Below are 23,045 nucleotides of genomic sequence, written 5' to 3' on the forward strand. Positions count from 1 at the left end.
TCTGGCCTCCCAGTGCTGATGACTGCCAACCGCCAGGTGGCGCTTGCATTCTTCCAGGAATTAATTGCAGCTGGTCTCGGGGCTACAGAAATGGGCTCCCCTGGAGGAAATAGCGGCTTCGGGGAGGGACGCCGTGGCATTGCATCCTTGCCCATCTACATTCCCTCCTCTCTTCCCAGGCACGCCCCCCCCCCAAATCTCCAGGAGTTTCCTACACAAGAGCTGGTAACTCTGGCTAGGCGCAAAGCTTCTTGGGCATCTTCACTCCCTGAAAAGATTGGGAGGGGGGATCCTGGGAGCAAGCAAGAGAAATGTACTCTGCACATGCCCAGAGGTGGAAAAGCTTTAACCTACATGTCAAGCCCCCAAACCCTTGAACAATGTCTCCTACCAAACTAGATGAAAGAGCCTCAGGAGGAATTCTTGTCGGATAATCAGCATAAAGCAAAGGATACAGAATCTTTGATCTGTGCACCAAAGGACCAGTGTGTGCCGAGCTATATACTTTGTGGAAAATGGGAAGGCAACACCTGGAGAGGGGGGCCAACACTGAAAAGAACAGCGAAATAAGTGTATCCTGATACCAACTGCCCAAAGGAAGAATGAACAGAACCAGGGGAAGTCCTACTAAACATCCCAGCAACTCCAAGTGTCTCACCACCAGAAACGCCTGATAGGGTTTCCAGTGTCCAGGTAGTGGCTGGAGATGTCCCAGAATCACGACTGATCTCCAGACAGCAGAGATCCGTTCCCCTGGCGAAAATGGCTGCTTTGGAGGGTGGACTCTGCAGCATTATAGATCTCATTGAGGCCACTCTCCAGGCTCTACTCCGTAATCCCCAGGAATGTTCCAACCTGAAGCTGGCAACTTATGTGAACTGACAGATCATACAAATTCATCCGTAGGAAACTGCCAGCGCACAGGCAAAGAAACAAACAGCCATCAGACATTTGGTCATTTTTGTAAAAGTTTTAATGTAAAAATCTCCAGTCAAAAATCTGTACATCTAGACCTCCTGATTTTTTAAAAATCTAAAAGAAGGGTTGATTCTATTGAATAAATAGGTGCAGCTCTCGGAAAGCTTCTCACCAGCACTGGATTTGAGCAGCCTTGGACCTTGCACCAAAGTGAGGGAAACAGATGAGCATGAAACTGGAGTGCAAGACTTTGTTCCTGGTATAATTGCAATTGGTCCAGCCAAAACCTTCTCCCTCTGCCTAAGTGCTAGCAAGGCCATGTAATTGGGGGGGAGGGGGAGGTTGCTGTCAAGTATTCTTTTTACTTGCATGAGTTAAAAGAAGGGAGATGGCACCCTGCGGAAACAGGGGCACTTGGCACATGCTCAAAGGCACTCTATCCTTACATTGATATTTGCAAAAGCTGTGTTCTGTCAGAAGCGAAACGCCTGTGGCTTATAATCACAAGTGTTTTGGTCTGCGGTCCGTTTTAATGTAAAGAATAAAACCCACTTCTCTTCCTTTCAAAGAGCGGGCACTCTTCACAACCTCAGAAGCATTCCAGATGCCAGAATTTCTGGGGCTGGTTCAACACCTGACGGGTGGTGCTTCGGCCACCGCCCAGCTCCAAGGTTTTAGGGAAGACAGGCTCAGAAGTGGCTCAAGGCAATTTGCCACCTCTGGGGCCCTCCCCCTGCCATGCCAGGTCAAGGGGGGGTCCTGCAGCACAGCAAGTAGGGCTGCAAAATGCCTGGGCCTGGTGTCTCCCCTGCAGAAAGTGGGGCAATGCCAGTTGAAAAGACGGTCTCTTGTCCTGCTGCAGAGAGGTGTGTGGAATGCTTCCAGCTTTGGGAATTATTTCTGAACGACAGGAGTCACTTGTGCATTTGCTTTGGCGTAACTGACTGGAGGGGATCCCCTTCTTTGGCTACAAAGAATTCACAAGCACATTTTACCATGTATTTAGCACCAACGCAGCATGGGGCTGAAGGGTCTTGCAGTCCTTCACAGCTCTCTAACATGCTGTCGCTTCAAGCTTTGTTTCATCCAACAGAAATGTTTTGTGTGTGCGCGCGCGTGTGTGTGTTTTTTTTCAGATTGGAGGAAAAAGCAGAGAAGGAGGAGGTGGCCCAGCCATCTTCAAAACAATGACCGAGTTTCCAATCCAAGATGTTCCCTCCCTATGGCAAAGCAGAAATCCAAATTAAAGGATACTAACAAGAAACAGAAACTCTGGCTGACAAGCTAGGTGGTCCTACCCTTAGGTGAGGGAAGACTGCCTGCTCAGCAGCATATTTTGAGTTGCCATTAAATGTCAAATATTTCGTTTATGACAATATGTTTACTGCTGTAGGAGGCACCAGCTGGATTCCCTGCTACGGGCGGTGTGTGTGAAAGAGAGATTATGTCAGAGATCTATATCCAAGCAAATCCGCTCAGTGAATTTTGGGAGGGTTTTTGTTTTTGGTGCAAAAGCTGGTAAGAAAAGGTATTTCTCTTGCTCCCCTTGGGAAGGTGTACGTCTATGGATCGAGAAAAGACACGGCGATGTAACGAGTCCCTTTGGTGGTGGGGAGGCCTTCGTGGTAATGGGTCAGGCGACCCGGGTGCATAAGAGTCCAGCCTTTGCGAGGCGCTCTGACGGAACAGTTGTACCGCAGGAAACGACAGCCTCCGCCCTGTGGGGTAAGGGAAACAAGAGCCAGTCTTGCATATATCAACAGGAGCCTGCTTTTTATGGTGAAACAGTAAAGGGTGTGGTACCGGTTCAAGGTTTGTATCTGTATGTATTAACAACAACCCCCGGGGCAATTTTCAGGAAATTCACAGAGGAGCCTGTCAGAATTTAAAGTTCAGGGTCTCCAGGGACCTAACAGTGCAATCCTAAGCAAAGTTACTCCAGTCTAAGCCCATTGATTTCAATGGGCTTAGACTGGAGCAGGGCTTTTTTTCAGCAGGAACGCGGTGGAACGGAGTTCCGGAACCTCTTGAAAATGGTCACATGGCCGGTGGCCCCGCCCCCTGATCTCCAGACAGGGGGGAGTTGAGATTGCCCTCCGCGCAGGGCAATCTCAACTCCCCTCTGTCTGGAGATCAGGGGGCGGGGCCACCGGCCATGTGACCATTTTCTCCGCGGGCAACCCACTGAGTTCCACCACCTCTTTTCCCAGAAAAAAAGCCCTGGACTGGAGTAACTCTGTTTAGGATTGCACTATTAATCTGCCTGCAGCCAAATAATCAAGTACTTTTTCCAGAAGGGCTGGAGGGAGGCATAGTAGAGCCACCATGTCTATCTATATCTCCCCCAAACCTACAGCAAGACTACTTCCTCCTTCCGAGTCACGTTGCTCTCCGCCTTGCCAGAAGTCTCTCCTGGCAGAAAGATCTTTGCAAGGACTTACTTCATAATCAATCCCTACATGGTTCAGGGCAATGTTGATGGTGAAAGTGGATGCATCGTGGTGTGGCATCAGCGATGGTTGCTCGTCAGGTTTATACCGCACAACGAAGGCCAGCTCAAACTGGGTCTGCAGGGGAAGAGAGAACACCATAAACACTGTGTGTGTTATGTGCTGTCAAGTCACCTCCGACCTATGGCGACCCTATGAAGGAAAGATCTCCAAAACGTCCCATCATTAACAGACTTGCTCAGATCCTGCAAACTGGAGGACGTGGCTTCCTTGGTTGAGTCCAGCCATCTCGTTTTAGGTCTTCCTCTTTACCTGCTGCCTTCTACCTTTCCTAGCATTATTGACTTTTCCAGAGAATCTTGTCTTCTCATGATGTGACCAAAGTATGATAGCCTCGGTTTTGTCATTTTAGCTTCTAGGGAGAATTCAGGCTTGATTTGATCCTAGAACCCACTTATTTGTCTTTTTGGCTGTCCATGGTATCCACAAAACTCTCCTCCAGCACCACATTTCAAATGAATCAATTTTCTTCCTGTCAGCTTTCATAAACATTCCTGGTTTCTTAATTTAAAAGTACCAATAGTCCATTTTATACAACTAACTTCAGGAAAAGTTGGTTACTTTTCCCTGAATACACTCAAAAATCCTATGCGGTAAATCCCCAAAAGACCTTTGAAACATAGCTCCTCTCTGATGTATTAATTAACCAAATCTTACCTATTTTAAATACTTTAATAGTTCAAATTCTGTATGATGTTATCACATTCTTGCCCACTGATTTAATTATGCCATTCATGGAACACAACTTGCTACTGTTATTGTTTGTTTAATTCTTTATTGTTTTTTAATTCTTGAAATACTGTTCTGTGTTTTTACATCCTGTGATACTGTTGTTGTTGTTGTTGTCATTTATAAATATTGATAATAAAATAAATAGTTTAAAAATGGGGCTTACTTTTGTGTAGTACCCAGGGTACAGCTTCTCTGTGATGGGTGCAATGTAGTCCAGGAGAAATTTGTACCACTCACGCTCAAAGTTGATCTGGTTCATGTGGATGTCAATAGTCGGCACGTTCTCGTACCCCCCCAGGATCCTGCTGTCCTGAAACATTATTATGCAAAAAGTGACTGTCATCCGGGAAGTGGAAAACTGAACAAAAGCCTAGTTTCAAAATCTGTGCCTATACATTTGAATTATGCCAGAACTTCCAGACGCTGCTATGCTTGGACGTTGTGGCTCGATCAGAGTAGAAGGTAATGACCCAACCACTATCAAACCCTACCCACTCCATCTCAGTGGTCTGGGCTGAAGCGTAATTAAACAGTTCGCTGCCCAGTTAAACTTGTAGAACTCACTGCTACTAAAACAGATTACGTTAAAAGAGTGATGGTCAAATTCATGAAGGACAGATCCGTCAGTGATGGCTAAATGGAGCATCAATGACCAGAGGCAGCAGCCGGGACGGCACAGGTGGAGGAGGGCTTTGTGCCCTGCCTGCAAGCCTTCCAGAAGCACCAAGATGGGCACTGTGGAAAACAGGATACTGGACTAGATAGGTTTTGGATCTGGTCCAGCAGAACTTCTGTTCTTATGTTATGTTAACTGTGGTCACTCATAACTAGGGCCTTATTGTTTAACTCTGGTGGTCTCCAAAGAAGAGCTTTGGCATAACTGCCACTTCCCATCGCTAACCTCACTGGTCAAAGAAGTATTGTTCATGATAAAATGGTCGCATGGTCCTTCAGCTCTCATCACACTATCAGCAGTAAATGAGATTTCCTTGGGATGATAACATTTCCTCACCCCAGCCTTGTAAACTGTCACCTGGGGTGAGTCAAACTCCTCCCCAGGTGACCAGGCAAAGAATGTTGTATAAAAGCGGGCAGGGGGGGGACGTGCTACCCTTCTTCAGAACTCTGGCATGCCCCAATGAAAGTCTGCAGTCAGTGAAGTAGCAGAAACATGAAAGAGTGCTAGTATCCTTTGTGGTCTTATCCGCAGGCCTGCCTTACCGTATTATCTCCCTTGGACCACTGGCCAAAGTTCTCCATCTCTTCTACCAGTTCATCGCAAGCGGTGTCAGTGAGCAGAGGAAACCAGTATACATCTGGACAGGGCTAACAAGACAGAGAAGCTGTGGACGCTCAGCCAGTAAAGAGAGGAAGGCAAAGGGAAGAAAATAAGGGCAATTGCCTCCCCTACACTGAGAGGCCCTCAGGGACTGGCCTCCCCGTCACTATATCCCACTAGACCCCAAGTAAACCATACCTAAAATGAAGCTGGGGCTACGTACCGTTTCTATCCCCTTGCCTTTTAAGGCTGCGGTGTAGTTTTCGTGGATGTATTTTTCCTTCCAGTCCTGAGAAAATGAAAAGTTACAAACGCTGTCTTTTCTACCACGGTGATCACCAAGTCTGATCCAACCTCACTGGCTTCAGGTTCGTTTAAGTGATGGTTTTGAACTTTTAAAGCTCTAATTGGTCTGGGGTACCTTAAAGATCACCCTCTCCAAATGACCCCACAGGTACACTGAGACTGTGTAGAGTCTGCTGTATCTACTGACAGAGGCGCAACAGGTGCGGCTGTGATAGGACTGGCATCTCTCTTTGTCTCTGATTAGTTCTGCAGGTCCCCATCTCTGCTTCTTTCCGAGCTGGCCCGTTTAGTTTGCAGAATTTTGGCACTCCTGCTGAACTCGTACGCCTTCGGGGCATCTATGCTGCCATCTGATTTCTCTCACCTCTGGGTTGCTAAAAATCTGCCAAAGGTCATTGTGGAGATGGGTAGTCTGATAATTCTCCAAGGAGAGGATGTGCCCAAAGTGCTGCTGATTCGTCACAAACAGGAAGATGCCCTGCAAAACACAAAGGATAATAATCTAGCGACAGCAAATCAGCGCCCTTTGCAACGAGTGCTGCCGGTAGCGGATCCCCCGAGGGCAGACAAAAGGGATCATTCAGGGCCTCCGTGCTGAAGAGGGAGGATACCACAGAAACAACACAGGGTGCAGCATCTGCCTCCTCGTGCTGCCAGGAAGGGCTTCTTCCTGGCGTGCCCACCTGCTCCCGGATGTTGTGGCAGAAAGCCATGTCCGCATCTAATTTCCCACTGTGGAAAAGGTCAGGTTGAGCGATCTGCGATCTAAGGACACTGCCTTTTATCAGGTAGATGCTAGAGATGTACGGGACATTCCAGAGCCCACTGAGAAAGAGAAAGGAAAGGAGAATTAGGACCAGCGGAGGAAAAATCTTTTACTGGATTATTTTCTTTTAGGAAATGTATTATCATGCTTTTTTCGTTTTGTGCATGCAAAGCGGCACAAAACCATCAAACAAAAAGAGCAGTCAACACCTCGGCTGTCAGCGCCAACAAAACCCCGGAAAAGATTATGATGGCAAGAGAACAGGCTACAGGACTATAAATCCGTTAAAAGGCCTCTGGGATGACACCTTAAACTTCTGGAAGGGAGGGGGCAAAGGTTTTTCACATCACTTACTCCCTCTATTTCTTTTAGCCAGATGGACCAGCGATTGGCCTGAGGACCTTATGCGCGTAGATCAATACCTTGTTTTCCCCCCTTTCCCTGTAACTTAACAGCCTCCAGACCATACGTCAAGTATTTTATAAGTAGTTTATAACTTCATGGATAAATATGGCCAGATCACATGTACATTTTTTTATCTTGCCTGACAGCAAGATCTTTAGTTTCTGTTGTTCAGAAATATTCTGTAGACGTTCAGTCCGGGGAGTAATATATTGATTGCGGAGTAAATTGTAACGGGGGCAGCTAAAAAGGATATGGGCAGCTGAATCGACTTGATCCGTACAATGAATACAATAGTGCATCTCAGGGGAATTCTGCTAAAATGACCCTTCATCTCAGGGGAAGGTAAAAACAAAACAATCATTTTTAAAAAGTTTAAAATGCCAGCTAGTTGGAAGCTGCCTGATAATGATTCAAACCATTGGTCCCTATCAAGGTCAATACTGTCTAATCAAGACTGACAGCACCTCCCCAGAGTCTCAGACGGAGGCCTTTCATATCACCTACCACTTGATCCTCTTAACTGGGAATGCTGGAGATTAAACCTGAAACCTTCTGCATGCCAAACAGGGTCTTCTCCACTAAGCCACAGCCCCTCCCGAGCATGTGCTCTCCGTGCCAGTCTCAAATAGGGTACAAGTAGTACAGCTCCCAAGAGCCCTTGGTGCTTAACAGTGGGGTGGAGAGTGATGAGATGCGTGGCTAGGACAGGGCTGGCACCACGGTCAGCATGGCCGGGCACCCCTGGCAGAAGGACAGTTCTGGCCACAGACGCTAGGATTATCACCTGTCTCACAACTGGCTCTTGGAACATCGCAGCGGCTCCTACTTGCTCTCTGCAGCACAGCTGCAATTGAAAAGGATATCGGGAGCTGCAAATGGCGTGGGAGGGGGGCAGTGAACAGCAGTAGGGTGAAGGAAACTACAATTGAACCCTAAGCCCGAGAGGCAAGCTGACGCTGGGATAAAGCCAGTGCCTGTCCACAATAGCCCATCGCCTGAATCCTGCCCTGGCGAGCAACAAAGGGTGATGAAAAAGCATCCTGCAGCTAAAGAAAAGGGTGTCACCCCCACCTCTTTTGAAAAATGGCACCTGTAGCTGCACGGCATCTTTTGCATTTCTCTTGACACTCACACTCTTCGTCCCTGAACAATATCTATGTAGTCCTCTGAGCGGGCGTAGTATCCGTCAGCACTCAAGGCCCCCCAGAAATTGGACCACAGCTTTCCCAGGCGGTTGACAAGCGGGGCAATCACAAACCTGGCAGGGACAGGGGAGTGGGGAGCACAAAGAAGAGAAGAAGCGGGATTCAGTGACCGAGTGGGAACAAATCCTGAGGAGGAAAATTTAGTTACCAAGAGGGAGCGTTGGCACAAGCAATGACGGGGCATTTCCCAGGGTTGTGAAAAAACAAAACGAAACACTTCTTCCAAAATTCTATGCCAAGAAAAGCACAATTCCATAATGTGTATAGATTATACAAATCATGCATATGTTTGCATCATTTCCCCTCACTTTATTATCTTCTGGAGAGTTACGGAAGCAGGCAGGGCTCTCACTACTGGGTGTTTTATTTAGCCCATGCCTTCTGCAGTTTTCTCAGATAACGCCACACTTTTTCAAACATAACTTTGCAACCATGAAGACAAGAAACGTGGTACATTTTCCCTCTTTTAATTACGATCTGAGATCTTTGGGACGTTGCAATTTGTGTGGAGTACACGTAGCTAAATTATACCCAGCCCTTCATGTCCTCTACCCGGATCAGATGTCATGTTCCTAATCTGAGACATCCAACCAGGGCCGATTCCAGACGACTAACCTGAAGGCGCTGCATGCCGCTATGTTCCGGATCGCGACGGGGAAAACGCGATATTTCGCGTTTTCCCTGTCGCGATCCGGAACATGGCGGCATGCAGCGCCTTCAGGTTAGTCGTCTGGAATCGGCCCAGATGTGTTTTTGCTCAGTTGGGGAAACTAACGTGCAACCATCAGTACATGTTGGTTTCTCCAGAGAGGCAAATAGCGGCTCCCAGGGCTGATTCAGGCCTGCAGAATGGTGCAGGGGAGGTGTGGATTCGGCCCAGGTCTTCTCTTAGGCCTTGCCAAACCCACCGGAGGAAGGAGAAGCCACCCCAAGGAACTCACTTGTTCTGTTCCATCAGGATCCGCAGCGTGTCCGGGTTCTTCACCACCGTTTCGGCATCAAGGCTGAAGTAATATTCACAAACAGGATCCTGTCTGCACAGATCTCTAGAGAAGGACAAAACATAAACGGGTCAAGACACAGCTCACTCACTCACATGTCCATGGCATAGCAAATATCTGCAAGAGTCTGTTTGGGTGGCTTTTAGCCTGAGAGGAACACAATTTTTGCCATTTTTCAGAGCCTTGGAGATGGTCGGCGCAGACTAGAAAAGAAGTCGGGTGTAGCCAAGTGGCTAAGAGACTGAGCTGTAGAGCAGGGAGTCCCTGGTTCAAATCTTACCTCCGCCAAGGGCTTAGTAGGTGGCCTTAGACACATGGCACTGTTTTAGTTCCAGCAATGCAGCAATAACAACACAGTTTACCCTGCATAAAGCTTACAACCAGATAACATACGTAAAGCGCTTTGGGCATTCTAACAACATGCTCTCTCTCCTTCTCTATCACTCAAAGAATTGTTACAGGCACGATCAATGGGGGCTTCTGAATACCCCAGGGATTTTAAGAGATTTTTAAAAATTATCCTGTCATGTCTCTAATCCCCTTCTTGTTCAAAAGATCTCAATATGGCAAACGTGGTAGATAGCCTTTTATTAATTTTTCGAATGGCCTGGGCAAGGTAGCTTGTCTTTGAACATCACTTACAGTCAGTCACTTACTTTTGGACCCAGGGAAGATTTGATCCAGGCTCTCTCATCCTGACTTGAGTCTCTCTTTTGAACAGCAGACAGGCAGATACTATTCTTTATAAAACAATTTTGAACTTCAAAGAAAGTCTGCTGTGAGACAATAAAGCATGGGGGGGGTGCGGTACTTTATAAGGAAACACGTTTTCAGAGCCCTCGAAGTGCACAGATGTTACTATACAATTCTTAGGCTTCACTGTCATTCCACAAGGTTATCCCATACCTAACCTTATCGGAAGGGGTCTTAACAATGAGTCAGACCATTCGTCTACCATAACTGGTGTTAAATCCAGAAGAGTTAGCCGTCTTAGTTTGTAGCAGCAAAATAGGAAAGAGTCCAGCAGCACCTTTAAGACTAACCAGCTTTATGGTAGCATAAGCTTTCAAGAACCACAGCTCTCTTTGTCAGATGCATCTGACGAAGAGAGCTGTGGTTCCCGAAAGCTTATGCTACAATAAAGTTTGTTAGTCTTAAAGGTGCTGCTGGACTCTTTCCTATTTTACATAACTGGTATTGCCTCTTCTGATTAGCCAAAGCTCTCCAGGGTCTCATCCTGAGAGAGGCCTTTCCCTGCACTTCTACTTGAGGATCTAAACAGATGATATGGCAGGAGGTCCATGAATGAAACGTCTGTGATTTAAAAACTTTTGGGTGCACAGATGCCCAGTTTGGACGGAAGCTTTCCCTCTGTGCCAAACAGTGTGGCGTGAGGCTTAATCACACTGTCCCTGCAAACTGCAGTCCCAATCCAAATCAAGGCCCTGCCCTGCACCCTGGAGATTTTTTTAAGTGGCCAAGTCAGGGACTTTCTGAGTGCAAAACAGGCGCCCTAATACAAGCAAAAGCTATCCTCAAAGTTTGTTGATACGGCTTTCCAGATTTTGCTCCTCTCTTGACCGCACGCACCTTAGACCAGTTTCAGTTTCTAGAGAAGGCCAGGTGCTTACATGCCAATATTCCGAGCGTCAGCATTCTCCACGCGATCCTCCGGTCCAATCACTTTGACGGAGCGATATTCTTCTCCGTGCTCATCCACAAAATTGTCCACCTGGGAGAGGTGATGCTCTTCCTAAACACAAAGCAGAAGGATGCCCGTTACACCAGAGCCATAATCACGCTTTCTTGCTGGCTTTACAGATGTCAAGAAAAGGCTACAACCGGCTTCCGCTCCAGGTTTTGCCTCTTCAGGCAGCCCACCACGAAAGCTCGCAGAGTGCCAAAGCTCAGCAAGTCAGGCCCGCATTGTGAGTGCCTGCAGTGCAGAAAGGAGTAGCGCAGACTTCTGGGAAAGGAGCGGCCTCCCCTCCCTAAGGACGACATTACTCACGTGGTTGTGAATAAACAGCTGTATGCGTTTCTGTGGGTAGTGCAGCTTCTGAAGCCTTTGGAAGAAGGAGGCAAGGAACGGGGTGGGCTGCTCAACGAAGATGCCAATCAGAACCACTGGCAGCGCCTCCTCCTGCATTGGGAGCAAAAAGTAACCTGGACCCTGAGAACTTCAGTTCTGCAAGGCGTTTAAAAGATCTCTGGCCAATTCCCCCATCTCCACAAAACTACCAGTCCTAGGGTTCTTTAGGAGGAGGCAATAGAGAAATGGGGGAGCTCAGAGCCAGTCTAGACCACAAAGGCAAGCATGTCTTTAATAACATAACATTCAATTTATATACCGCCCTTCAGGATGACTTAACAGCCACTCAGAGTGGTTTACAAAGTATGTTATTATTATCCTCACAACAATCACCCTGTGAGGTGGGTGGGGCTGAGAGAGCTCTGAGAGAGCTGTGACTCACCCAAGGTCACCCAGCTGGCTTCAAGTGGAGGAGTGAGGAATCAAACCTGGCTCTCCAGATTAGAGTCCTGCTGCTCTTAACCACAACACCAATGGCTGTGGACCTTCAACTGCCTGCCTACAACCCTGATTTCGTGTTGGCTCTTACTTTGAGGCCAGAGAGACTCTTCAAGCCTTCGCTGCAAACCGTGCATCCCGTCTCAAAGGTCCATATCTGTGGGATGTAGTTTCCGATGTAATTTAACTGCAACTTTGAAGAGACACAGAGAGAGAGAATGCTTGAATTCATGAAGGTAAACAGAAAACTCACCCTGTATCTAAGATTACACCAACAAACATACTTTTCTCTCCTTCTTAGGAAAGAGGAACTTAAAGACGCCAGAATGAAAAGGAGGGATACACCTGATCCGTGGCACACACTGCTCTGAGTGTCACAGGTTAATTTACTGGGAGGGGGGAGCAGAGGATATTGAGATGGCCCTCTCTTGTTATTATTATTTTATTATTTATTTATTAGACTTTCTGTCCGCTCTCCCCACAAGGGGGCTCAGAGCGCAGCACAACATGACAGTAAACATAAAGATAAAAACAATGTCATGTAATGTCTCGAGCAACAGTAGTTGGGCCCATGCCAGTTCTCTAGGATCTCTGTGTGTTCTGTGCTCAAGCATGGAATTAAGTAGCAGGTCAAACAAAGCAATGCAGTTTTCTAGCCAACACCGCTGCACTGGCGTGCTGGAATACGAAAGGGAACATCTAGTGAAGCTGCCTTATACCGACCCAAACCGTTGATCCATCTAGCTAAGCACTGCCTGGCCTGTCTCGTAGTACCTCTCCAGACTCTTGGGCAGAGATCTTTTTCCAAGACCCCCGTCGCCCGGGGCTGAATCTGAGACTTTCTACTCTGTTACTCCACTGAGCAACACGAAGCTTCCCCAAAGATCCAGCAGCTAAGCAGTGGAATTGTAACCCCTTGAACCCCAGCTATGCTATGAGAGTGGAAATGAACTATGCAAAACAAGTACATTTCATTTACATGGCCACATAAAAGACTGATTTGAATAATTTATTCCGGGCCCAGAATTCAGATATCTTCAGTGCATAAAGTACTCATCTCTGCCTTGGATTCTGCATCCAGGAAACTTCTCCTTCGAGACCTCATTTACCTTGGTAGGGCCATCGCCATGAATCACAACCGGGAGGGTGTCGAACGCCAGGTTTCGGGCTCTCACTCGGCCATTTTCGAACTTTAGGACCACCTCATCTTTTTTTTAAAAAGGGGGGAAGGGAGGAATCAAATTCATTGCCAACAAGGGTTGCTAGAACATGTGGCTTTGAAAAGAAAGGTTTAAGTACACAGAGGATGTTCATATTTCAAAACACAGAATCTATGTTTGGAAACGGTCTACCTCTCTTAGCCAAGCTAGCAAAATAGATCTTCTGCATTTAGAGGCAATGTACCCCAGAGTACTAAATGCTGGGGACAACTACAGGGTGAAGGTCACAGCCTTCACGCTCTCACTTTCCAAGGGAATCTGTTTGACACAGAGGCTGGTCTAGATAGATCCCTGTATGATCCAGCAAGTAGCTCTTATCCAGTGAGGGGAACAAAGAACGGATAATCTCAACCAGGGCCAGAATTTGGAGGGCCTTGGGCAAAACAACTCGGCTCTGCAATGTCTCATGGGCTTTGGGGGAAATCTGTCATTTTGGGCTGGGAAGAACACGCAAAGGGAAGGAGCCAATTTCAACTCTCTCATCCCATGCATGGAAGTTATACATCTAATCAAATTTCCTCCATATGGTTACCTTGCAAGGCTGCTTCAGGGTGTCAAGGAAAAGGTGCTGAGCAACCCAGGGGCTTGTCTAACCAAGCTCCAGGGAGCTGCTCCACCTAAAAAGCCAAAGGCTCTTTTCTTCTCTGATCCCAATCTTCTGATCACACTAATCTCTGATACTGACCTTGTTCCCATCATATTATATTCGTGAGCCTCCCTTGATACATCTGGCTGGCCAGTCAGAAGACGGAACACAGAATGAGATGTATCACTGGTTTGTCCCCATGTCCAGAGCCCTTTTGGATCTGAGCGCACTCTACGTTGCCTCTAAGCAACCACAAGGATGGAAGCTGGCAAGCAGGCACTTCCCTGTGTGGGCTGCAGACATCTCTTTTCCATCACCCAACCCCACGATGACCTCATTCCACAAAGCACCCAGGGCTTCCCGGTTCCCTTCCCCTGACTGCTACCATTCAGAGACCTGCCAAAGCCTTAGGCACAGATCTTGGTTACAGCTTGCATCTATGCCACTCCCTTCTTCCACACCCAGAGCTGGGTCCCTTCATTGAACCTGTGTTGAGATCAGAGAGGCAAGGCAGGAAAGCAGTGGAGTGGTGCAGCCTGTACTTTGCAAACGGAAGCCAGGCATGTTAGGGTGCTGAGACCCTGGGGCAAGACTGCAAAGGATTCTGGATCTGGCCTAGACTCTCCCATCTCTAGAAAGGGGGTCCAGAATGTATCAGCTTAGGCGCATCTTAAATAGCTGCTTCAAGGACTCTGGGCATGGAGCAGGGGGCCACTGGGGGCGTGTGGGGGGAGGCAGTAGTGAATGTCCTGTATTGTGCAGGGGGTTGGACTAGATGACCCTGGAGGACCCTTCCAACTCTATGATTCTACATGGATGTCGCTCCATTTCCAACTTCTTACCTAGAGCACCATTCAGGTTTTGGAAGATCCGACACCTATGATCTAAAGAGATATTGAGGTTTCCCTGGTAGGAAAAAGAAATAGAATCAGGATTGGAAAGGGACCCAAAAGGCTATCAGTTCTGACCATTTGCCAGCTGCAGAATTATTTACACTGGGAATGTACAGAAGGCAGAAAGCAGACTGTGGGCCACTGGTCAATTTCTGGCGGCTAATTTTCCATATTCATTCATTCTCATGTTCTTATTTCTTCTTTTTACCAGCTAATAATTTTCTGCATGCCCTGAAGAGTATACAGAAACCCGTACCAGGTATGTGGGTTACCCTCTCAGGCTGCCCTACTGATCATCAGGTTTGGTATGAATATTATGACCACATCAGCTTATAGTCAGGCGTTTGGACTTTTCCCATCCCTGTTGAGAGATCTTAAGTGTTTGCTTTCTAATTCAAAGCACGCTGATAGACCATGGGGATTCTCACAACTAAAGACACAGACCATGCAAGCTGGAAATCACTCGGTCACACATTCTCACTGGCTTGAGCTACCAAGGGCACATGGATCACAGCTCTCACTTCATTGTACTCACCCGCTTTTCTGGATCCAAGAAGACATTTGTATAAAAAAGCTGATCGCTGTCACTGTCAAGGCCCTGCCAATCCGCTACAAGCTTGCTGAGATAAGGAGCATAGCCAATGAACCCTGTAGGAAGAGGGAGAAGGGAGGCTGTGACTAGGGTTGTTCAGGGGCTCCGGCCATGGACACTAGAGTGTGGGTCAAAGTGTGGGACACCCTGCTTTGGTCCACTTTGAGGGCTGGTAGGAGGTGGGAATCAACCCTGAATACCCAGCGGGATGGGTATTCCTGGGGTCTCCCACACCCTCATGAGGCTGTCCCGTGTTTGCAGGATGCCCTTATGAGAGGGGGCATGCTACTAGGCTGAAGAGGCAACGTGGAGGGCAGTTCCCGAGGGCAGAGCCCTTGGCTAGGACATGCCTTAAAAGCTGTTTTGAAAAGCAGGGGGTGGCTGAGGAAGGAGGAAGAGACTGAGAGTGAGGAGAATGGCAGTGACTTTGTAATCAGCCTTCCTCCAATTGTATGAAGTTATCAGAAGCAGCCACCATGGTTTGCCGATCTGTGCGGCCAAGTACAGGTATGGACTGGAGTCCCTTGCCCAGCCTGCTACAAACCCCCATGCTTCTCCCAACACAAGGCCCCACAGTGGCATCTGTGCTGGTGACTGCTGCGCCCCAGCCGACAGAGACCACAGAGACCACGTGAGATTTTCTACCACTGTCAACTTCATTTAAAAGAATAAGAAAAATCAGGGGAGAAAAGCTAACGTCTGGCGCTGGCCATCTGCAGCAGGTGCAGAAATTATCAAGATTCTTTATCAGGCAAAAGAGAACAGTAATTTCCTTTTTTTAAAAAAAAAGTTATCAGGCCTCTCCTAAAAGGATCAAAAACATTTGGCTGCATAAACAGCTTTAGCATGCTTTGTGTTTCACTATATAAAGAGTTCTATCTAACTGCAAATTTTATGCGTTTCTATAGATCCGGGAAAATATGTTTATTCAGCAGTTTTGCATACCGGTAGAGTTGTGGCTACCGACTGAAGAACTGAATGTAAGTTCTTTATGGAGGACAAGGTGTCCTCTGCAGAATTGGCAAGGCTCTGCTTCCTTTATTTCAAAAAGAACATGGTTCTAGACCTCACCGGGAAGGAAATCCTAAAAATCCATTGGCATTTTCTGCCATAAAGTGCCAAAACCAGAAGAGATCAGGATGAGGCATCCACAATCCCAGCACCCAAACGTGCTCCTAGCTCATTTCTTTCTTCCCAACGTTACCCTTTTACCCATATCAGAGCTTAACAGTGTCAAGCAAAGCAGAGTTATGTACTTCTAAGCCCATTACATTCAGAGGACTGAGAAAAGCGTAACTCTGTTTAGGACGGCAGTGTAAGTCACCACCTTTCTTTCCAAGCCTCCGTGCCCAAGACGGCCCCCCTTCTCACCTCCAGATCCCAGGAAACGCTTCCCGTCTCGGACCTGAGGGTATTTGGCTTCCAGTCGCCGGTCAGGGTAGATGAGAGTTTCTGATGAGAAGACAACTTTGGACTTAGCCTGCTTGAATTTCTTCAACAGCTCTGTGGGGCCCGATGCAAAGATAACATCATAACTACAATGGGGAAAAGAGAAGGAGGGAAGAGGAATTGATTTGGGTAGAAAAAGAACAAGAAATCACCCCAATTAGCTGAAGGAGGAAGAGGGTGGTTTGTCCTAACACTGTAAGACTTTTCCCCCCTTCCCTAGGATGGGCCACAACAAGGTACAGGATCTTGGGTGGGAAGGGGCTCACGTCTCAATGACAAACACAGCCCCTTGGGAGAGAATGCCTGAGTCCGAATGCATCAGAATTCAGGACCTATTTGTGACATCAGGCAAAACACCTGCCAAAGCACACACTGTGTGAGTAACATGCAAAAAATGAATTAATTCCCTAATTCATAAAATAATTCATTAATTGCCTCAAGCGTTTTTCATTCATTATGATTTATTTGTAACGCACCTAAAAAGGTACATTGACATTGAAAAGCTGGAGCAAGCCCTGGTTGAGAGGGAAACCTTGGCTAGCACTAACTGCAGTTTGCACCAGGGCAGGCTTAACTGAGGCTAAAGACAGCAAAAGGTGGGAAAAGATAATCTGCTCCAGAAAAGGGAAACCGGATAGGGAAGGAGCTCATATTCCAGAGGTCTTGATTTGCAAACTGGGGTGTGCCAGAGTGACGTGTGCACCTGGAGATTCACACACACCTACACGCGATCTCTGGGTTATGGCTCCACAACTCGACCTCCAGTCCCCTCACCTTTCTGTGAAGAGAATGACCAAGTCCTCTTGGACAGCATAGCCTTCCAAGGCCGATTTCAAGAGGCGGATCTTCTGCCCGCCTCCTGCCGTCTTCTTGTCCTCTCCCCCGTGCCACTCTTCATTTAGCCCGAGGACCTAGACAGTTAAGCAGCATTGTAAGGAAGCTGCACTCCCCATCCTTCTTACTTTTTATGTATTTAAAACAAATTTGGTTTCAGTCAAAGACTACAGTCACTATTGTAGAGAATGAAAATCACCGTTGTCAGAGTGGCTGCACAGCCTTCTACAGATTTAAAAAACAGAAGTTAAAAATGCATCTTGAAGAATGCAATCCTATGCACACTTACCTGGGTGTAAGTGCCATCAATCATAATAACAACATTCAATTTATATACTGCTCTTCAGGACAACTCTTTTTAAAAACTTTTTATTTTGCGTTTTTATGTAACTTTTCCCAAAACTTAAAAAAAACACCAAGATACAACAAAAGCATAATACAGAGCATAAGCAATACTTGGAAGAGACGGGTATCTTAATACTTTAATAATAATCTATAATTAACACTAATAACAATGCACTGAGTATAAATAGTTACGTTATAGCAAGGAAGCCCTTCAGGACAACTTAACACCTACTCAGAGCGGTTTACACAGTATGTCATTATTATCCCAACAATCACCTTGTGAGGTGGGTGGAGCTGAGAGAGCTCTGAAAGAGCTGCGACTGACTCAAGGTCACCCAGTTGGCTTCAAGCGGAGGAGTGGGGAATCAAACCTGGCTCTCCAGATTAGAGTCCTGCTGCTCTTAACCACTACAGCAAATTAATGACTTTCTTCTGAACAGACACGTACAGGATTGTGTTGCTAACCATGCCACCCTATTATTTTCTAATCTGGGAAATGTGTTTGGGCAAGATTCATTTCTGTACAATATGCAACACCGCATCCGGACAGCCTGTTGGCATCACCTGGATCTTGTAATTGAAGAACTGAGCTGATCTCTGGAACCGCCTGAATCCTTCCGTCTCCTTGGTGGCCACAGTAAGAACCAATAAATTATCTGTGTGGAAGAGGAAGAACAAGGAGAATTAAAAGGCATGCCTGGTGCTATCGAGACACTTTAATATCACTCAGCGAAAGAGGCCTGCTAGATTCTTTTAAATCCCTCCTTCCTGCCAAAAGCTATGGGTGGGATACCCCCTTCTCTCATCTTCCAGTTGAGTCTCAACGATAACACAGCAAGGGAGACTAGACTGAGAAGAGCTCTTGCTCCAAAGTCCATCTCGTGAATATTGTGGCTCAGCAAAGAACGTGAACCTGTATCTCACCCTAGTCCAATATTCTAAGCATAACAGGACACTGGATTGATTACGACTCTCCTCTGGCTGACACCAGAAGATCCTAACGCTCCCATTGCTCTCAACACCATTCCTTGTTCAGCAGCTTGGAGAAAGCAAGCAAAGAGAAACTACCCTCTCTCAAGACGTTAGAAGGAATACTTTCACAGGTCACATGAAACTGCCTTATACTGAATCAGACCGTTTGTCCATCAAGGTCAGATTGGCCGCACTGGGCACTGAACCAGAGACCTTCTGCGTGCCAAACAGATGCTCTAACACGAAGCCCTGCCTCCAAGGACATTGCTGTTCAAGATGGATATTAAGAAGTATTTCTTCATATACCGTATACTTATGCCATGGAATTCTTGGCCGAAGAACATTGCAATGGCCACCGCTGTAAGGATTGGTCTACCCCAGGCTAACAACTGCATCAGCTGGGAATAGAACCTCCATGTTCAGCAGTAGAATACCTCTGTTTATCAGATGCAGGTGACAAAACACCACCACAGCTTCCAGTTCAAGATGCTGGCTGTCACCTTCAATGCTCTTCCTAACTTGGGCCTGTCTCTCTGTAGGATCACCTCCCACTTTCCGGTTCTGCGTGTTGACCGTGATCCTTCACATTAGTTGCTTTTGATGATACCCTCCGTTTGGAGTGTATGTACATCTTTGGCGTGATCCCAGACCTCTTCAGTGGTAGCCCCAACCTGGAATGGGTTGCCTTGAAGGGGAATGGAGAACACTGTCTCTCTCACCATTCTTCCAAGAACCAGCAGCTGGCTTCTGGTCCACATGACAGGTTAGCTTCTGCAGTTATAGCTACTGATGTTGCATGTTTCAGATCATACATTTTTAGGATTACTGAAGAAGAGGTAGCAAAATCAAAAAGAGTCCAGTAGCACCTTTAAGACTAACCAATTTTATTGTAGCATAAGCTTTCAAGTCCTCTGCATCTATGAAGAAGAGGTATTTCAGAGAATTCTACAATACCGCTATGCAATAGGGCCATTAAGTCTGAAAATGAACCACCCTTTGTACATTTCCAGTTAGCAACAAACCACGTTATTGTTCGAAGTCCAACATTACACAATCTGCTTTAAGGACCTGATGAAGTGGAACATAAATCTAATTTTTAAAAAACCAATAGGTAGTTTATTTAACCCTGCCTTTGTCCACAGAGTCAAGGTAGCTTGAGGACAGACATTGGTCTGGCTTTCAGGTTTCTTCCGTGCCTCCAGGGTGGTGTTGGCCATTTCCTGTGCTACTGAACACACACAAGCCTCCTTCACAAACCATACGGCTCCTGAGTGCACAAATACATCAGTCCTTGTAGGTCCAGAAAATATATCCAGAAGTAACGGCAAACCATCTGGTGCATCAATCAGTGAGACCGGACATGCCGAGTTGGATGCAAGAAAAATGCTGCCGTGCTATATTTTGGGAACTGTATATTCATACATGTGTATGTGTGCACATCCCCATACTTTTTCATCTCTGTAGATGCTGCCTTCCTGCCCGGCTTGATGGGTCTCCAGAAGCAACTGATTTAGTTTAATTATTTAAAATCTTATATACCTGCCTTTCACCTGGGAGTCCCAGGACCCAAGGTAGGTAAAAACTATGTAAAAACTATTTGATAAAAACAAATATTCAAGCAACATATGAAAAAAAAAACTAAAAACAATGGAAGTCCTGACCAACCAGCAGGAAATTCCTCCATTGCCCCCCAAAGCTCTCCAAAACAGCTCTGTCCTGCCAGAAAGCCGGGAGGGTAGGAGCTTTTCCGGGAGGCTGTTCTCGAGCCATGGGGCGTGACTGGCTGATATGGAAATATGTTGGACTAGCTGGACTTTTGATCTGATCCAACAGCCCCCCCCCCCCCGGTTCTCACATCTTTCAGGAGAGATTTCAGCCTCCCGTTTCTCTCCCTCTGCAGCAAGAGAAAGCAGTAAATATTAAGGTAACTTATACAGGTTTATAAGTGGAGGAAGAGCCTAGGCCGGATTAAATTCTGGACCAACCATTGATGCATCACGCAGTGTAACTCTCTGACGTCTGCTAAGCCAGCTGGCAACTCCAGCGGGAGATCAGGGGCCTCTCGAATGGACAGATGGAGGAGTCATATTTCGGAGGCAAGGGGAAGAAAAGAGATCCACTGTGCAGCCTTCCAAAGTTGCTGGAATGTGGAAAAGCTACCAGGCACACCCTGTGCAAAGTCCCTTGTCTTGTTAATTTTTTTAAAAAGTCTTCAAATTCCTGAGTTATGGGAAAAGACACTTGTCAGATGGGAAATGGGAGGGGGCTTTGTACACATATACTCTGAATAAATCTCACTTTATTAAAATACATATAAAATATTCTGATATGGCCTACTTTTTGGTAGTGCCAATTTTTTTTAAAAGGCAAGCCAACATCTCTTCTGAGCGTACGTGCCGCGCGTGATTGCGGCTGGGGGCAGGAAAAGGTGCCCCAGCCTCTGGATTCCTTCTTCTGCACTCGGACTGAGAGCTCCCCCCTAAGAAAGGCCATGAAACTGGAGACTGGCCGCTTCCCCTATTAGACATGTGTGAACAGATTACTTTTAAAGACTGCGGCAAGAATGAAAACTTTTCTGCAGCATGACTGAATTGCAATTTAATTATCTTTTGTTGCTAAATGGCGTCGCTGCAGCCCAGCTGGCAAAACTTCATACACCAAATACTTTAAAAAATATTTTAACAGTTTTAGGAGCAGGCTGTTCTGTGCTCCTTCGCATCACTGATATATTCATGCAGAGAGCGCCTCTGGGGACCCAGCCCCCACACCAAATATTTGCCACTGGAGTGTATTGGCTATGGGAGGCCTGGGTTACAATTTCCACTCAATCACATAAGGATAACTTGGCTGATTAACTCGCTCTCCGCCTTGCAGGGTTGTTAGGAGAAATAAAAAGGGGGTAGAATAATTTACGCCACCCTGAAGTCCTTGAAAGAAGGACAAAGAAATAGGACATTTGCATAAAAGAGAGGTGGAAGGATAAATTTCTACGCCATTTAGAACGATATTCCTATCCGGACTTACTTGCTAGGATGGGTAAAGTTTGGGATTGTAATGTGGGTCAGAGTTTTGTGCTCTACCAAAAATACTTTTAAAATTCTCTCATTCCACTTGGCAACACACATTAAAACATGGCACATAAGGAAAGTTACAAGGGGGTGTGTGAGAGGCAGAGGTAGGGGGAACGCGTCCTCCTGCAGGCCTCCTTCCACTTGTATCACTCTAATGAGGATTAATCCGAAATGTAACCAGGGAGGCTGATTTGCATTAAGAAATCTTAACAACATATCCCGGCACTTCAACTCAAAGGTGCCACCTGGAAAGTGAGTTCCAAAGAACGTTCTTTTAAGTACGTCTGCAACGCTCGCCAGCATCTGCAATGGTCCACAATAACTAGTGAAAAGGTACGATCTTGTCAATGTCTAACCAGGTGGATCTATCTAGGCGTGCAGGGGAGAGGAAGGAGAGAATTCCACTCCCTGAGTTATCAGCCCTGTCTGAATTGCTTTTTCTGGCCAGCCCCAGTCTTACCGTGCTGTTGTTTGGAGGCACAACTTCCCTTGCTTATGAAGAGCAACAGAAGTGGAAGAACCAGGCGGCTGAGGGACATCTTAGGAAGGGCTCCTTGCAACGGATCTTGCACACACAAAAATTTAAGCTTTTGGGAGAAGCGGATGGGATGCAACTCAGCTTTCCACAAGTCCCTCCCAGTCGTCCCAGAGCTGCTATGCCACGCAATAAGCACGCCTCTTGCGGGGGGGGGGGGGGAGGGCTCCTCCTCTTTCCAGACATCCCACCCAGCATTGAGATCCAGAGATCATCCCAAATGCAGGGCGATGGAAGAAGGGAGGAGAAAATAAGAGCCACAGGAGCAGACAAGACAAGCCTCAAAATACAGATGTAAACTGCAGGACCCAAACCACTGGTGTCTTAAAGGGTCTCATTTTGACTCTGGTAGATTTACTCTGGAGCAGACAAGTCAAGGTTTGTGGTGTGTCCATATCCAAAATCTTCTGTGTACTTAGGGTAATTATGCCAGAATTACTGCCTCTGTTCTCAGGTTTTCTCCACAGGACTGCCAAGAAATGAAAGAATCTACAGTTGTTTGCTTTTTAACCAATTCATCATTTCAACTGAAATAAGAACTTTATCTACAATCAAAACTTCACTTTTTGGAGATGTTGAAAGGGTTGTGTACTAATTCACAATTTAAACACAGAGACGTCACTGCCATTGTCATAACAACCCACATCTTGCAGACCCTAATTACAGAAACACACACAAACAAAAAAAATCCTCCAAAATAAACAAGTAAGGCTATCTTGATTGATTGATTGATAGTCCGCCTTTCTCACTGAGACTCAAGGCGGATTACACAGTGCGAAATTAGTACAATCCGTATCAAGTACATTTCCATACAGTATCAAGGACATTTCCGTAAACAATGCCATAGGGTAAATAGACACAAGTTTAAAAAACATAGTATTAGAAGAATCCAATAC

At 46.5% G+C, this 23,045-nt stretch overlaps 1 protein-coding gene across 1 annotated transcript; it reads right to left on the reverse strand.

Annotated features, from left to right (window-relative positions):
- Positions 1–961: 961 nt before the first annotated feature.
- PLOD1 (procollagen-lysine,2-oxoglutarate 5-dioxygenase 1) lies at positions 962–22,214 on the reverse strand. The gene is made up of 19 exons (XM_055001965.1): positions 22,075–22,214; positions 18,136–18,227; positions 17,167–17,303; positions 16,315–16,478; positions 14,887–14,999; positions 14,301–14,364; positions 12,762–12,859; positions 11,744–11,845; positions 11,134–11,265; positions 10,754–10,875; positions 9,063–9,167; positions 8,049–8,174; positions 6,429–6,570; positions 6,110–6,223; positions 5,663–5,728; positions 5,382–5,486; positions 4,324–4,470; positions 3,360–3,485; positions 962–2,636 (listed from the first exon to the last, which is right to left on the reverse strand). Exons 1-19 carry the CDS (start codon positions 22,151–22,153, stop codon positions 2,481–2,483), a joined length of 2,190 nt encoding a protein of 729 aa, XP_054857940.1. The 5' UTR covers positions 22,154–22,214; the 3' UTR covers positions 962–2,480.
- Between the last annotated feature and the right edge of the window lie 831 nt (positions 22,215–23,045).

This window comes from Eublepharis macularius, chromosome 17 (genome assembly GCF_028583425.1).
Source record: "Eublepharis macularius isolate TG4126 chromosome 17, MPM_Emac_v1.0, whole genome shotgun sequence".
NCBI classification, from domain to species: Eukaryota; Metazoa; Chordata; class Lepidosauria; order Squamata; family Eublepharidae; genus Eublepharis; species Eublepharis macularius.